Source organism: Colius striatus, chromosome Z (assembly GCF_028858725.1).
Source record: "Colius striatus isolate bColStr4 chromosome Z, bColStr4.1.hap1, whole genome shotgun sequence".
Classification (NCBI taxonomy): domain Eukaryota; kingdom Metazoa; phylum Chordata; class Aves; order Coliiformes; family Coliidae; genus Colius; species Colius striatus.
Window position 1 is genome coordinate 52,795,043 of NC_084790.1, and position 12,552 is coordinate 52,807,594.

Consider the following 12,552-nt stretch of genomic DNA (forward strand, 5'->3'; position numbering starts at 1 on the left):
GAGTTCTAATGTAAGGAGGCTTTTTAAAGAGATGGTAAACAATCCTATCTGCTCCCCTATTGCCATGTTCTAGTATTTTAAATACTCTTTGTGACTTTATTCAAGAGTATTTTCTTGTCTCTATGTCTGTAGTTTTTTTTATTTTTACACAATTTTCAACAAAAAATGGTGACAATACTTGAGGCTGTTCTGGTACATATTGGGGAAAGTCTCATACACTAAGCTTTCTTCCCATTAGTCTACAGATAAGAGAAAAAAAACCAGGTTTCTTAATAGCCTTTCCACCTGCTTTCAGTCTGATTTACCACAGGGTTAGAGTCCTGTAACAATGGACTATGAGTGCTTCTACAAATTTTCTGGAAATGGGGCATGTGGTAAAAGAGAGTTGGCTTACCTGTGCTCACATTCATGGGGTGAGGACAGTATGAATTTTCTAAGAATCTCTTAAAAGATGCATGGTAAATCTTCTGACTAAACCTTCAGTTGAGTTTGGTACATTGTTAGAAACAAGATCTTATACTGTAGGGAGGCAACTAGGAAAGCTAAAGCCATGTTGGAGTTGTGCCTTGCAAGGGAGGTCAAGGACGGCAAGAAGGGCTTCTTCATATACATTGCAGATAAAACTAACACTAGAGGCAATGTAGGCCCAGTGTTAAATGGGGTGGGTGCCCTGGTGACAGAGGATACAGAGAAGGCAGAGTTAGTGAATGGCTTCTTGCCTCTGTCTACACTGCTGGAGACTGTCCTCAGGAGCCCCAGACTCCAGAGGAAGTCAGGTTAAAGGAGGAGTTTTGTTTGGTTGATGACAGCTGGGTTAAGGATCAGTTGAGTAATCTGGATGTACATAAATCCATGGGTCCTAATGGGATGCATCCACGGGTGCTGAGGGAGCTGGCAGAAGTCACTGCTTGACCCACTCTGCATCATCTTTACTAAGTCGTGGAGAACAGGAGAGGTGCCTGAGGACTGGAGGAAGCAAATGTCCCTCCAGTCTTCAAAAAGGACAAGAAGGAGAAGCCGGGTGACTACAGAGCAGTCAGCCTCACCTGCTTCCCTGGAAAGGTGTTGGAACAATTTATCCTGGGGGGTGTTGCCTCCAGACATTTAAAGGATAAGAGGGTCATTAGGAGCAGTCAACATGGCTTTACCAAGGCAAGTCATGTTTGACAAACCTGATATCCTTTTATAAAGACGTAACCTGGTGCATAAATGGTGGGAGTGCAGTGGATGTGGTTTATCTGGGTTTCAGTAAAGCATTTGACACCATCTCCCACAGCATCCTCACAGCCAAACTGAGAAAGTGTGGGCTGGATGATCAGGTTGTGAGGTGGATTGTGAACTGGTTGAAGGGAAGAAGGCAGAGAGTAGTGATCAATTGGACAGGGTCTAGTTGGAGGCCTGTATCTAGTGGAGTCACTCAGGGGTTGGTGCTGGGACCAGGATTAACAACCTTGCTGAGGGAACAGAGGGCACTGTCAGCAAGTTTGCTGATGATACTAAACTGGGGGGATTGACTGACATACCAGCAGGCTGTGCTGCCATTCAACAAGACCTGGACAGGCTGGAAGGCTGGTCAGAGAGAAATCTAATGAAATTCACCAAGGGCAAGCATAGAGTCTTGCACCTGGGAAAGAATAACTCCATGTACCAGTACAGGTTGGGGAATGAACTGCTAGAGAGCAGTGTAGCAGAAAGAGACTTGGGGGTCCTGGTGGAGAGCAGGATGAGCATGATGCAGCAATGTGCCCCCACGACCAAGAAGGCCAATGGCATTCTGGAGTGTATTAGAAGGGCTATGGTTAGTAAGTCAAGAGAGTTTCTCTTCTCTCTCTACTCTGCCCTTATGAGACCACATCTAGAATGTTGTGTCCAGTTCTGGGCCCCTCAGTTCAAGAAGGCCAGGGAGCTGCTGTTTAGAGTTCAGTGCAGGGCCATCAAGGTGATGAAGGGAGTGGAGCATCTCCCTTACGATGAAAGGCTGAGGGAGCTGAGGCTCTTGAGCTTGGAGAAGAGGAGACTGAGAGGTGACCTCATTAATGTTTACAAATACATAAAGAGTGAGTGTCAGGAGGATGAAGCTGGGCTGTTCTCAGTGATGTCCAATGATAGGACAATTGGTACAAGCTGGAACATAAGAGGCAAGCCCTCTGCCACGTGCAGGGACATCTTCAGGTTACTAAGGTTATCTTCAGGTTATCTTCAGGTTGTCTTCAGGTTACTAAGAGCCCCATCCCACCTGACCTTGAATGTTTCCAGGGATGGGACATAAACAACCTCTCTGGGCAACCTGTTCCAGTGTTTCGCCATTTAGCAGTAGATATTGAACAAGTTACTTAGAAAGTCTGGTCAGGATGTTCTGTAAAATGCACTTATTTTTCTAGCATGGATTTTAGCACAGCCAACAGCATTGTATGTATAGGAACAAAGGAGGTCCTTTTTGGAGGTGGTGTGAGACTACCATATAAAGCAAGAAGACTGGAAAGAGTTCCGGTTATTATAGTAGGTTTCAATGTATATTACTATATGCAGTGTTTTCAGCCATGAGATGTAATGTACCAGTGGAATACAGAGGCAGGGATATATTAATTGAGGAGTTGTATCACATTTTCTAATGAATTATGTGAAGGTTCTATGGTGGTATTGTATTCCATTCTATTATCTACAGTTCAGAGAGATGTTGAGAATTGTTTAAGGTAGTATGAAATCTTTGAAGCATCCTTTGTAAGAGGAGAGGCTGAATGAGGTGAAACTGTGTAGCCTGAAAAAGAGGAGGCTTGGAAATAGCTGATTGGACAGAGTGAAAACAAGGGAGCCAGTGATTGTTAGTGACACAAGAGGAGACAACTGACAAAAGCTGAAACACCTGAAATTCCATTGGAACATAAGAAGACATGCTTTTGCTAGAAATGTGGCTGAATGGTACAGTAAGTTGCCCAGGGAGGTTTTTGAGTTGCCATCCATGGAGGTAGTAAAAATCCAATTGAACATGTTGCTGGACAGCCTGCTGTAGATGAGACCCTGTTTGAGCAGGGAGTTGGGCTAGGTGTCCTTTCTGGTCTATAGAATTCTGTGATTCTGTAAAATTGTGCCTTATTTAGAAGACAAAGGAATGATTGGAAATGTAGAAGACTTGCATTTTCTGCCTGAAGAACATTGAATTCCATTTTTTAAATTTTCTCTGAGAGGGAATGAAAAGATGGCTCAATCAGTCTGCCCTTTCTAGGCATTTGAAAGGCTTATAATAGATTAATCCATTGGCTTTAAAAAAATCAAAGTGAATTTAGATGCCCTCAGATTAATTCAGACTGTATTAAATACATGCATTCTACTTAATGAGGATAATTAACCTTTGCAACAAGGATTATTCAGGTACTTACGGTATGTTTTGTGTCATGTGAAATTCAAATTGGCAGATGTTTTTGTCATGTGCTCCATAGACCGAAGGGAGGAGATTGTTTAGAGGGTAAGAAGTCTTTAGTTTATTATAGACAAGTTAGGTAGACTGTTGTAGCCATAATGGTGTCTCATTGCCGGAAACCTGTGTACCTGTAAACAGGCTTCGAGAGAACTGGTAAGCTAGAGGAGGAAACAATGTTTTTAATTCTTTGAGCATGGAAAGATGGATAGTCTTCATAAAATGCTGTTGTTCTTAGAGCTCTGGGTAGAACAGTTGTGATAAATGCGTAGGCCATCATTCTTTTTTATGGAGTGTACAGTTCTCATTAGTATATTTTTTTAAAGAAGAAGCTGCTGCAAAAGAAGTACAAAAACTGGAATTTTTATAAAATACATGTTTATGTATGTGGGTGATAAATTAGAAATAAATTGGCAAACTGCACATGTAATTGTAGATACAATTTAGGTAAATCGAATGTACAGTTGTGAGTGAATTATCTTGAAATAAAGATGACTGAACTTACATAGAGCAAGTCAATAAAGCATTTTGAAAGTAGTGGTTCTTAACAATCTGCGTTAAGAAATAACTAACTGACCCTTTTTGAGGTGAGATGATTTTGTTAAGCGGATCATAAACATTTGCTAAATCTGCAAGATTTTGTGCTAAATCTGCAAGAAATTTGTACTTTTGTTCATAAATGCTCATTTACTGGTTGAATGGCACTGTTTTGAGATTTTTGCATTTTTTAAACTAATAGTAATTACTAAAATAAGGTGTGCAACTGTATTAAATTAAGGTTGGTTTTTCTTCTTGGCGCTCAGTGGGATGCTGGTCATGTAGGAAGAATCTTCTACTACCCCAAGACAAGTTTTCACATTTACATGTTTTTCAGAGGTCTGACAAATTTATGGGGAAAAATAGTCTGAATTGATAACCTTCTCTTCAACAGTTAGTTTACACTCATGCTGCAAAATTGGAGACAAGGAAACACTGCATTTCTGATGAGCAATTTTATTTTCTTGAAGTTATACACAATTATGTCCTTGTTTAGTCTTAAAACCTTGCTTTTAATGTTACTATAGGTTAAATGAAAGGAAAAATGTTCCAGCTTCATATTTAGCAGTTTAAATAGTAACCTTTCTATATGTAACTGAATTTGAATTATGTTACACTGCCTTCAGCCTCCATGAATGACTTTGTGCTGAAAAAACAAATACTGATATTAGAAGTATGGCATTTACTGTAAGTTGTTAAACACAGCTATCCAGAATGAAAATTATGTTTAGATTTATTTTTGTAAGAGGAATGGGGAGAAATTGCAAAAATAATCCAAATATTTTTTATAAAATAAAATCATTTCTATTAGGAAGAATTAATAAAAATGTGTAAATGGACTGAAGTAAACAATTTCGGTGTATTTCTGGAATTTGGAACAAATTAAATGTAGTTACTGTCATACCACAGTGAAATACAGACCAATTTGAACAATTCGAGTGTCATTGTTTGCTATTTGTAAGTGGAAGCATAAGCACTGCAGGGATTAAAGGTTCTGCGACTTGATCTGTGTGTATTTTTAATTACCGTGCAATATTTGTTGAATTTATAAAGATATACCAATTAAGTTTAACTTACAGAAATCATTAAGTTGCATCAGGGGAGGTTTATATAAGAGATTAGGAGGAACATTTTCACTGAGAATGTTGTTAAGCATTGGAGTGGGCAGCCCAGGGAGATGGTAGAGTCACCATCCATGGAGATACTTAAATGATGCATAAATGAGGTGCTGAAGGTCGTGGTTTAGTGGTGAGATTGGCTATATGAGGTTAATGGTTGAACTCCATGATTTTAAAGATCTTTTTCAATCAAAGTGATTCTATGATTTTGTCCTCAAGTTGCTGCTAGTTCACAAACAATTTTCATTGTCCCTACTGTTCTTAAAATTAGCTGCACTTCTTTTTCTGATTTTTTTTTAACTTTTTAAAGATGAGAAAAGGTCTGGCACCTTATCCATCTGCCTGCCAGCATGAAACCTTTCAACAGTCTACTTCTGCAATCCTGGTTTTAAATGACTTGCACATGAGGCCTTTCTTTAAAATTCTCATTACTGAGAATTTTAAAAGAATTGATGTCATTTAAATCTTGTTAATTTTTAGTGGGGAGTCAAGAACTTTGTTGAATATTCAAGTATTTGTACTGGTAAAACCTTGACTCTTTCTACATACTGTTTGTTACCAGGGTTTTTAATTAATATCTGCTCTCCTCTGTTTCATAGTAGCATTAAAAGTGGAGAAGAAAAAGATACAATTCTTACCTTTCTGATTTTTCAGCTTGAAGACATATGAGGAAGATGTTCTTTCTTTGTCTTAATTGAAGTAAAATTAAAAGGAATTTTAGCAGAAACTTTTTAAATAAACAGTCCACCCTCCAAAAAATACTTGTGTTAGATAAAGTGTTAGAACTAGGGTTTCTTGCAGTGTCAATACTGTACAGAATATACATTGTTTATGATGCTTTGTGATATACTTTTGTTGAACAAGTTATTAACTGAGATGAAGAAAGTGTTGCTACTGATGCATATGGTTAAGAAAGCAGTGTTTTTTAACTGCTGCAAACTTGAGGAATTCTCACGTAAGCTCTTCTACAACCCATTAAAGCATTACATAGAAGAACTCTCCTCAGAGGTGCATGGCAGAAGCACAAGAAGTATTACTAAGAAGTTTTTTAAGTGAAATTCTGATGGGGCTTAAGGGAAAGAACATTCACTGAGAGTGATTAAGAATCACCATCATTTGAGATTTCAGAACTCACCTAGATAAGACTTGAGAGAAATCTGATAAAGCTTTGTAGTTACTACAGCTTGAAATAATGGGCTTTGATATCCCTTTCCTAATATTATGTCTTCTACTCTTTATATGTTTCAGATCTAAAGATTATTTGTTTTTGCTTGTATGTTAAACACAGACTATGTCTTTAACTTGTTTTCTTTTCTGATATATGCTATGAGACTCGGTCTTTGTGAATCTTTTGTATGTCCTTATACAGACTTAGTGTGTTCATGCTCACCTGTATTGGAGTATATGTAATGAAGCTGGAAAAAACCCAACATCATAGAGACTATTAGGACAGGCTTGTGACTGCCTGTATTTTCACACTCCTGAATCTTCTCAAAGTTTCCAAATCTAAGAGGAAAATTTCCACGTAATGTCACAAAATTTAGTTTGTGTAAATGCCACTTTTTGGAATCTTTACAAGAAATTTGCAAGCCTTTGCTTTTTTCCCTGAGACATTTTATTGGAACTTTGTTTTCATTCTCACTCTCATCAAGCCTAGTTTCCTATTGTCAAGAATACTAATGCACAAGACCTTGAGGGAGAGAGATAGTGTAATATACATGCATAAAGCTCAAGAAATGCTTGCTTTTTAAGACTCCTTTCTGCAAAACGTAGTCATAGACTTTCAGCTGAACTGTCGGCACTGAAAACAACTGTTCACCGAACAACTGAAAACAATCTTACACCACAGGTTTAGATTTTTTATAGCCTAGATGGATTTCAAGATCCTGGGTCTAAAGTTTATCAGTGAGTGATTAATGAATATATAACTTGGACAACATAATTTAAAGGGGGAAAGAAACCTTTCTTTGAAATGCAGTTTTGAAAACAGTGTAATGTGAAGTAGGTGCTGTTTAAATTGAGATTTAGAAATGTAATAATAATGGATAAGCAGTGCAATAAACTCCATTATATAGTATAAAACAGTAATGCCGTTGTATATTTTGTTTTTTGTTGTAGCGCAGTGGTTGTTCTTTTAAAGCAGTGGGCTCAACAAGAGGGATTTATAGCTTCCTCTCTTTTCTTAAAAAAAACCCAAACCAACAACTAAATTGAGCCAAAAGTAAGCTAATGGAAGAAGATAGGTAATTGCAGTAAACTTACAGTTATTTATCATAGCTTTTATCACCACCAGTGGATGGATAAACAATTTTTTGTATTGACCTTGTGAATAACTTCAATAATTTTAACTTTTGAAGGCTTTTTTTTCCCGTTCTTGAAGTCCTCCTGTCACTTGCATATTTTTCTCTTGAACAACATGATTTTTTTTATTCTCACTAGAGCCTTCTTCCCTTCATGCTATCACCTTCTTTAGTTACAGGATTGTAGCTTTCTGTCTTACCTGGTCATTTTCCATCATAAACCTTTTTCCCCACTAGTACCTAATTTTCCCTTTTCTAAAAAAGGGAAAGAGTTGAAAGCTTCTGTTCTTTGTCCTTTATCTCAGACATTTGTAAGTTTTATTGTAGAATATTTTCGTCTCCAGATCTCAGCATTGACAGACTTTAAATTCTTCTAGCACTGTCATCTAACCTCTTGTGTAAGTTCTAGTGTCTTACAGCTGCCACCTCAGAAAAGTTGAGACTAGTTTGAGATGTTGCTTATGTTGCCCTTACTGAAGGGCCAGTAGGAACAGTGATTTTAAAGAGAGAGCAAATTTTTTACTTCTGTGATCTGCACAATCTATAGAAGAAATGGATTCAGTTTCACTTCAAAGTGTCAGGAAGATTGGAGAAAGAGTAGATTTGGTGTCACAGAGCCATGAATGTGTGAACTTTGCAGTTCAGTGGTCTGTCCCTTGCTAAAGAATATTTTTTGTTTTTTCCTTTCAAAGATTTTTTTAGACTTTTCAAATTGATGAGAGCATTATCTGTGCTCCTCAATACCAGAGTGAGTGAGGTAAATGTTATTACTTCCCTTTTACTCTTGGTGGACATACTTAAAATCTGTTTATGCATTATCTGAAGGATCATTCTTCATATACATGATACATAGTCTTGGAAATCTTACAAAAATCTCTACTCTCTTTTCATAGATGCATTGTGAAGCTCAGTGAAATATGTACAAAGTGGAATTAAAATTCAGTGGTTTAAAACCACTGCATTCACAATTAATATAGTAAGCACTGTTCACTTCAAAACTGTGCTTGCTCTCCCAGAACTTTATAGAGTAACACAGTTTTCAGCAGCTTCTTCATAAGGTGAGCTTTATGCTTGCAGCTGGTGTTCCAAGTTCTTGAGCACCCAGGTGTTAAAAGATATTGAACGTTCTGTGTCCCACTTAAACCTTTAATCTGTATAAATTAAAGAGCAATTGTACAGAAGTTGAATACCATGTATTTCTGTTCCTGTTTGTTGGTTTTGCAAAGAAGACCTGTATTGGTGAAAAAATATTCCTTGATGTATGTGCATAAAAAAACCCCTTGTAATATTAAGCTGTAAAATATACAGAATGTACTGCATATGTTCCACAATTAAATATTTGTCCAACTTTCAAGTGAAACAGTACCATGTCCTGACGCTTCCATATTGTATTTTATGATTTAGTTTGTCTTACTATTGGACTTTGGTCTTTTCTGCAAAATGTGGGAGTAATTGTTATTTTTAAGAATTATTATAATTGTAGTTTATCTCAATAACTCAGGCTATTGTAGGACTTCAGATTGCACTTTTGTTCTTGCAGACAGTATTACAGCTGTCCTGACTTGAGACATTTTTATGCTTTATGTAGTTTTAAAAGAAACAGATATAGTTTAGATTTGACTAACCAGAGAATTAAGTTTCTGATCCTTTTACCTGTTTTAGGTTATATGTCTCCACACCCATCTCCACTAGGAGCACCAGAACATGTGTCCAGTCCAATGTCTGGAGGAGGTCCAACTCCACCCCAAATGACTCCCAGCCAGCCAGGACCAATTATACCAGGAGACCCACAAGTTATGAATCAGCCTAACAGAGGTCCTTCCCCTTTCAGCCCTGTACAGCTGCATCAGTTGCGGGCTCAGATTCTAGCATACAAAATGCTTGCTAGAGGGCAGCCTTTACCTGAAAACCTTCAGCTTGCTGTTCAGGGCAAGAGGACCCTGCCTGGCATTCAACAGCAGCAGCCTCCAGCTGCCTTCAACAGACAGTCTGGTAAGTGAATCTACGCCTTGTGCCATTGCAGAAGTAATTCTTGAAGTTCTACCTGTGGAAGATTTAAGAACCATCTGCTATCCAGGACTCTAATTTAGAACTTTATTCTGGCATTTGGTTTTAAGCTTGAGCAAGTGCATAAAGCACTAGGTATTAATAGTATATTGTGAAAACTGATGTAAAAGTGATTTCATTGTGCAGTATTGTGTCTGCCCTGACTGAATTGTTTTGGATGTTAATCATATTTTATGGATGTAAATTTTACTATTTTTCTTAGAGTATGTTTTCAGTCTCTTGTCACTTTGCAGAAAAGTAGATTAAAAAGTCTGTAGCAAGCTGCCTGATTATTTAGGTTGTTGAAAGTAAAAAACACTCTATAGTATGCTGTCAAGTGAAGAACATAAGGAAAAGAAAACTTTGTTTCTCCTAGTAATAATAGTAGATGTTATAATGCAGAAAGCAAGCATATTTTGGTCCTAAGAAAATTATGTTACATTAAATGCCCTGAATGTGTTAGTTTCTGGACACTCCCATTACTGAGTTTAGAAATGAGTGTTAAGATGATGCTATTTTTTTTAGTAACGGTTTTAATAATTTCTCTGGTTACTTCATTTTAGTAGATACAGCTTCTACCACATAAGGGCTTCTTTAGAAGACACGATTTTAATATGCTTCATTACATGTGTTTTTTCCACACTAAAATCTACTTAAATCGTTAAATTCTTAATGAGGAAAAAGCACTACTTGCTTGGCTAGCATGCTAGAAAGCAGAATGATTTTTGAATACTTAGAAATGCTTTGCATCTTAATTTTATTTCCTCTGTCAAATTGCAGGTATTGGGTTACATACAATAAGTGGCACTGCAACTGGACCAGGGCCTGCTCCGGGAATGCCTGGACATACAGCTGCCGTTACCACAAAAACTTGGACTGAAGGTACAGCAAAGTATAATGCTAATTTCATGTCATGTACAGAGTTATGGTTGAACAGTGTGGGTAGATTTTGGGGAAAAGATGAAGAGCAGAAAAAAAAAAGGCATGCAAAAAAAATAGTGTAACCTTTATGTTGCATAGGACTTAAATCAAGGAGAGTCTGACCATTTATACATTGATGAATGAGTGGATCACATGAAATTGCTGCAATTTTTAGGCAGCCTGAACATGAAAGACCTTTTTACAATCAGAATGAAATATGTAAGTGGCGTGAGGGACACCTGTAAAATCTACTTAATAAGTTATGTTCTGAGCACGCTTAACTGCAGCAAACATGTATTCAGCTATAACCTTTGCTGCTGTAAACAAAACTTCTCAAACCATGGTAGAATTACACTGTTTTTTTGTTGTTGTTTATTTTTTGTTTAAGTTGAATTGCTTTGAAAAGTCAGTGTAGTCTTTGAGATTTAATGAATGGTCTAACTTTTTTTCCTCCTGCATAATATTCAGGTTTTGAAGCAAATCATTCAGATCTCAGTTTACAGGCCGGTTTTATTATTTCAAAGTTGAGTTGAAGAAGTATTGTATGGAGAAGAGTTACAAATCTGTTGTAACATATATCGCTTGACGGTTTTTGTTTGTTTTTTTTAAATAGAGATTTAAAAATAGAGTATTGCAGGCTTGTGAATAACACACGCTTCTTGTATGGTAGGAATGTTATATTGTTATGTTGTTTCTTGTAAGTAAGTCTGGGGACAGTGATGACTTCATGGTAATCGATGTAATAAAAATTTCTCTGTCAGTAGTGAGCTACTTAGGGCAACATAAGAAGAAAATGAAGTACTAATATGTAATCAGATGTAGAATTGCATTTCTTGGAATACTCCCAACAAGTACTTAAAATTTGAGTAGGATAATAAAGAGGGGAAAAGTGTTTCTTGAGAGGTTGTATGTATGAGTTTACCTGGCACAGTGCCTTCTAGCTCAAATACTGCTACTAAAAATGATGTCAGATGTACATAATTACTAGATGGATAGTTTTATCTAAATGACCCTATATGTCATAATAATATCTCTGTCATGTTTAATCTGCTTGCTCTTTGTCTTATTCTTTTTTCATTGCTCTTTTTTCTTTATAAGAAAAAACATTATCTATCCTTGCTGTATCTGTTTGAAGGTTTTATTTTAGATATTTTTAAAGACCTTGAATCTTTCTTTACATTTATTTTTCATTCATTACATGGTTGTTTGTGATAGTGTTTGTTTTAGAGTTTAGTTTGCACAATTCCCTGAAAACTGAGGCTACACAGAGACTTTTGGTGGGCTTGCTTTCTTTCCTTATTTTTTTATAAGCTGAAGTGTGGTGTTGCTAAATACAAAATCTACAGATTGTGCTCAGGTTCCTTTTCTGAAATTTGGTGCAGATGTGTGAATGAGAAATGGTGATCTCTGCAGGATCCTTTTTGTCTAGATAGGAGAATGTTGGGTTCGAATTACAGTTGATTATAAGATTGCAGATGTTCTTAGTAGTTGTTTTTCATAGCATTAAATTGTTATGACTTGTCAGAGTGACATCATTATTATTGTAATATCTATTAGTGATAATTTGGAAATTTTTGAACGTTTGATTGCGAGTGACGTCATAACAGCATACTTAAATCTGTGAGTGTGTCTGTAAATAGCAGATACTAATTTCATGTAAACTGAGGTGTTAATTTTCAAGACAATTAGAATACTGTAAGATAAACTAATTGAATGAATAGTATTTTCAATACAGTTAAGAGGAGATTAACGAAACAAGAGCTATTTATGCATGACAGGTACTTCTAAGTACAATTTTAGAAATTTGAGTATGGCTAATCAGATTCTGATACAGCTCTAAAGGCAGTGCTACTTCTGCTTATTGTCAGGCTGTGATTATCGGTACCTTCTAGGTGATGCAAGGATAGTAAACAAGACCAGAGTTAGGTCTTATGCTGACATGAAATCGGTTGTACAGCTGTTTTACTTCTAATGCAAGAATTAAAAATCATCAGAAATGGCTGAAGAAATGCCATAAAGTTTTCAAGTGTTTGTTTTTCTTTGGACCACTTCTTTAAATGTATACTTACATTTTAGTATGTTTTTTAAATATGAAGAATAATCTATCTCATTGTGCTTTTTCTGGTGATTTTGAATATTTACCTTAGCTTCACTTTTTTTCAGAAGCCATCTTGATTTTCTTCCTGCATGACATATTTCATGTTGCTTTTTATGA

General features: G+C 36.6%; 1 protein-coding gene across 4 annotated transcripts in view; it reads left to right on the forward strand.

Annotated features, from left to right (window-relative positions):
• SMARCA2 (SWI/SNF related, matrix associated, actin dependent regulator of chromatin, subfamily a, member 2) overlaps positions 1 to 12,552 on the forward strand; it is a 117,533-nt gene that overhangs the window by 23,454 nt on the left and 81,527 nt on the right. For all 4 annotated transcript variants that reach the window (XM_062019527.1, XM_062019523.1, XM_062019524.1 and 1 more), the window contains 2 exons: positions 9,033 to 9,362; positions 10,197 to 10,298. In XM_062019527.1, coding sequence (XP_061875511.1) covers positions 9,033 to 9,362; positions 10,197 to 10,298 — 432 coding nt within the window. The remainder of the gene's footprint in view (positions 1 to 9,032; positions 9,363 to 10,196; positions 10,299 to 12,552) is intronic.